General features: G+C 48.9%; 1 protein-coding gene across 1 annotated transcript in view; it reads left to right on the forward strand.

Annotated features, from left to right (window-relative positions):
* Nucleotides 1-48: 48 nt before the first annotated feature.
* LOC113210333 (lactase/phlorizin hydrolase-like) overlaps nucleotides 49-1,701 on the forward strand; it is a 3,325-nt gene continuing 1,672 nt past the window's right edge. Inside the window, exons 1-5 of the mRNA XM_052267901.1 lie at nucleotides 49-523; nucleotides 604-738; nucleotides 821-946; nucleotides 1,026-1,206; nucleotides 1,533-1,687. Coding sequence (XP_052123861.1) covers nucleotides 398-523; nucleotides 604-738; nucleotides 821-946; nucleotides 1,026-1,206; nucleotides 1,533-1,687 — 723 coding nt within the window. The 5' untranslated portion in view covers nucleotides 49-397. The remainder of the gene's footprint in view (nucleotides 524-603; nucleotides 739-820; nucleotides 947-1,025; nucleotides 1,207-1,532; nucleotides 1,688-1,701) is intronic.

Consider the following 1,701-nt stretch of genomic DNA (forward strand, 5'->3'; position numbering starts at 1 on the left):
TAGTCTGTCTTCGCCTCACTCATTAAGGTGCCATTGGGTTGCATTGAGGGTGACAAAGACAAACACACCGGCCGGTGAACGAGCGCCGAGCCAAAGGGGCCTGTGCTAATTACAATGCTGCATCTGAGATAGTTATGCACACAGAAGTCCGGTCATGCTAGTTACAAAAATTGTGCTCAGACTTTTAGAGTGTTTCAGGTGGAGACAACTGACAACCAGCCTCAGCCACGCAAGTGGCTCTTGGTCTTATCGCCCCGTGACTCATATAAATCACGAACCACCTCGCAAATTCTTAGGAAACGACGCTGAGACTGCCGAGATTGAAGTGACGGATTAAACGCCTGTTTGACCGGTGTTATTTTGGCCCTGTGTGCTCGCAGGGAAAAGCCCGAGCGTTATGGACGTTTTCCTTCAACAAGAAATCCCACCAGAGTATACTGGGGACATTACACAACAGCCAAACGTAACTGCAGACTCGTATCATCGGTACAAGGAAGACGTAGCAATGGCAGCCACCCTCAAGGTACAGTGCTAGATGAAAAACTTTATATTTCCTCACGATTCTTTGGTGACAATTAAGTTTAACGACAATTATCGGTTTAGCTTCAAGTTTACAGGTTCTCTGTGTCATGGCCTCGTGTCCTACCAGAAGGGGATACCTCCAAAATAAATCAGGATGGCGTCAACTACTACAACAATCTTATTAATGAGCTCATAAAGAACAACATTCAGCCCATGGTGATTTGACTCACATTGGTCGAGGTGTAGAATATAGTCTTCACAAAAAGAACGGCTCCAATAACAAAAATCGAATTTCCAGATAACAATGAACCACTTTGACTATCCGTTGGCAACTCTCAAGAAAACTGGAGGCTGGGCTAACAAGGCTATCGTCCCAGCGTTTAGAGAGTACGCAGACTTTCTCTTCAAAACCTTCGGCGACAGAGTAAGCGAAACGGCAAAAAAAAAAAAAAAATCATCGCGCAAGTTTTGTTCCATCGAGAGTTAAAGTTGACATCTTCCAGGTGCGCCTGTGGACCACGATTAACGAGGCCAACTACTACTGCATGAACTTCGCCCTCCTACCCGTGCCGGGCTTGTATACGCCCCAGGTCGGCGACGACTACAAGTGCGTCCACCACACGATCCTCGCACACATGGAGGCCTACCGCGTGTACGAGGAGAAGTACCGCAAGACCCAGGGAGGTGAGGTCGCGTTCGACTTGTCCTGCCACACACTCAGAAAAATTACTATTTCAAGCACATTTTGACCAATACTGTGACAAAACTAGGAGCGAGCTTTTCTTATGGGAGCTCTTCCCTCTTCCGCGCTCCTGGCTGTGTTCTCGTATAAGATCCTACTTCAAAGTAAGGAAAAATCGTAGTCGTATCAAGTAAAACAATTAATCTTGGATCACTTTTAAATCAAAAAGTGCTTGACACACGAAATCGTTTGTCTGGGTGTGGGCGTGCACACCCTTACACCATCGGACGGTTCTGATAATGACATGGGTCAACAACCACTCAACCAGGCAAGATCGGAGCGGCCGCCCTGACGCTGTGGTGCCGCCCCAACTCCACCGCGTACGAGGACATCCAGGCGGCCGAGCGCGGCAACCTGTTCGCCCTGGGCTCCATCTACCACCCGGTGGTGTACGGCGACTACCCGACCGCCCTCAAGGAGCGCGTCGCGCACTACAG

Source organism: Frankliniella occidentalis, unplaced genomic scaffold (assembly GCF_000697945.3).
Source record: "Frankliniella occidentalis isolate FOCC.00 unplaced genomic scaffold, Focc_3.1 Scaffold60, whole genome shotgun sequence".
NCBI lineage: Eukaryota > Metazoa > Arthropoda > Insecta > Thysanoptera > Thripidae > Frankliniella > Frankliniella occidentalis.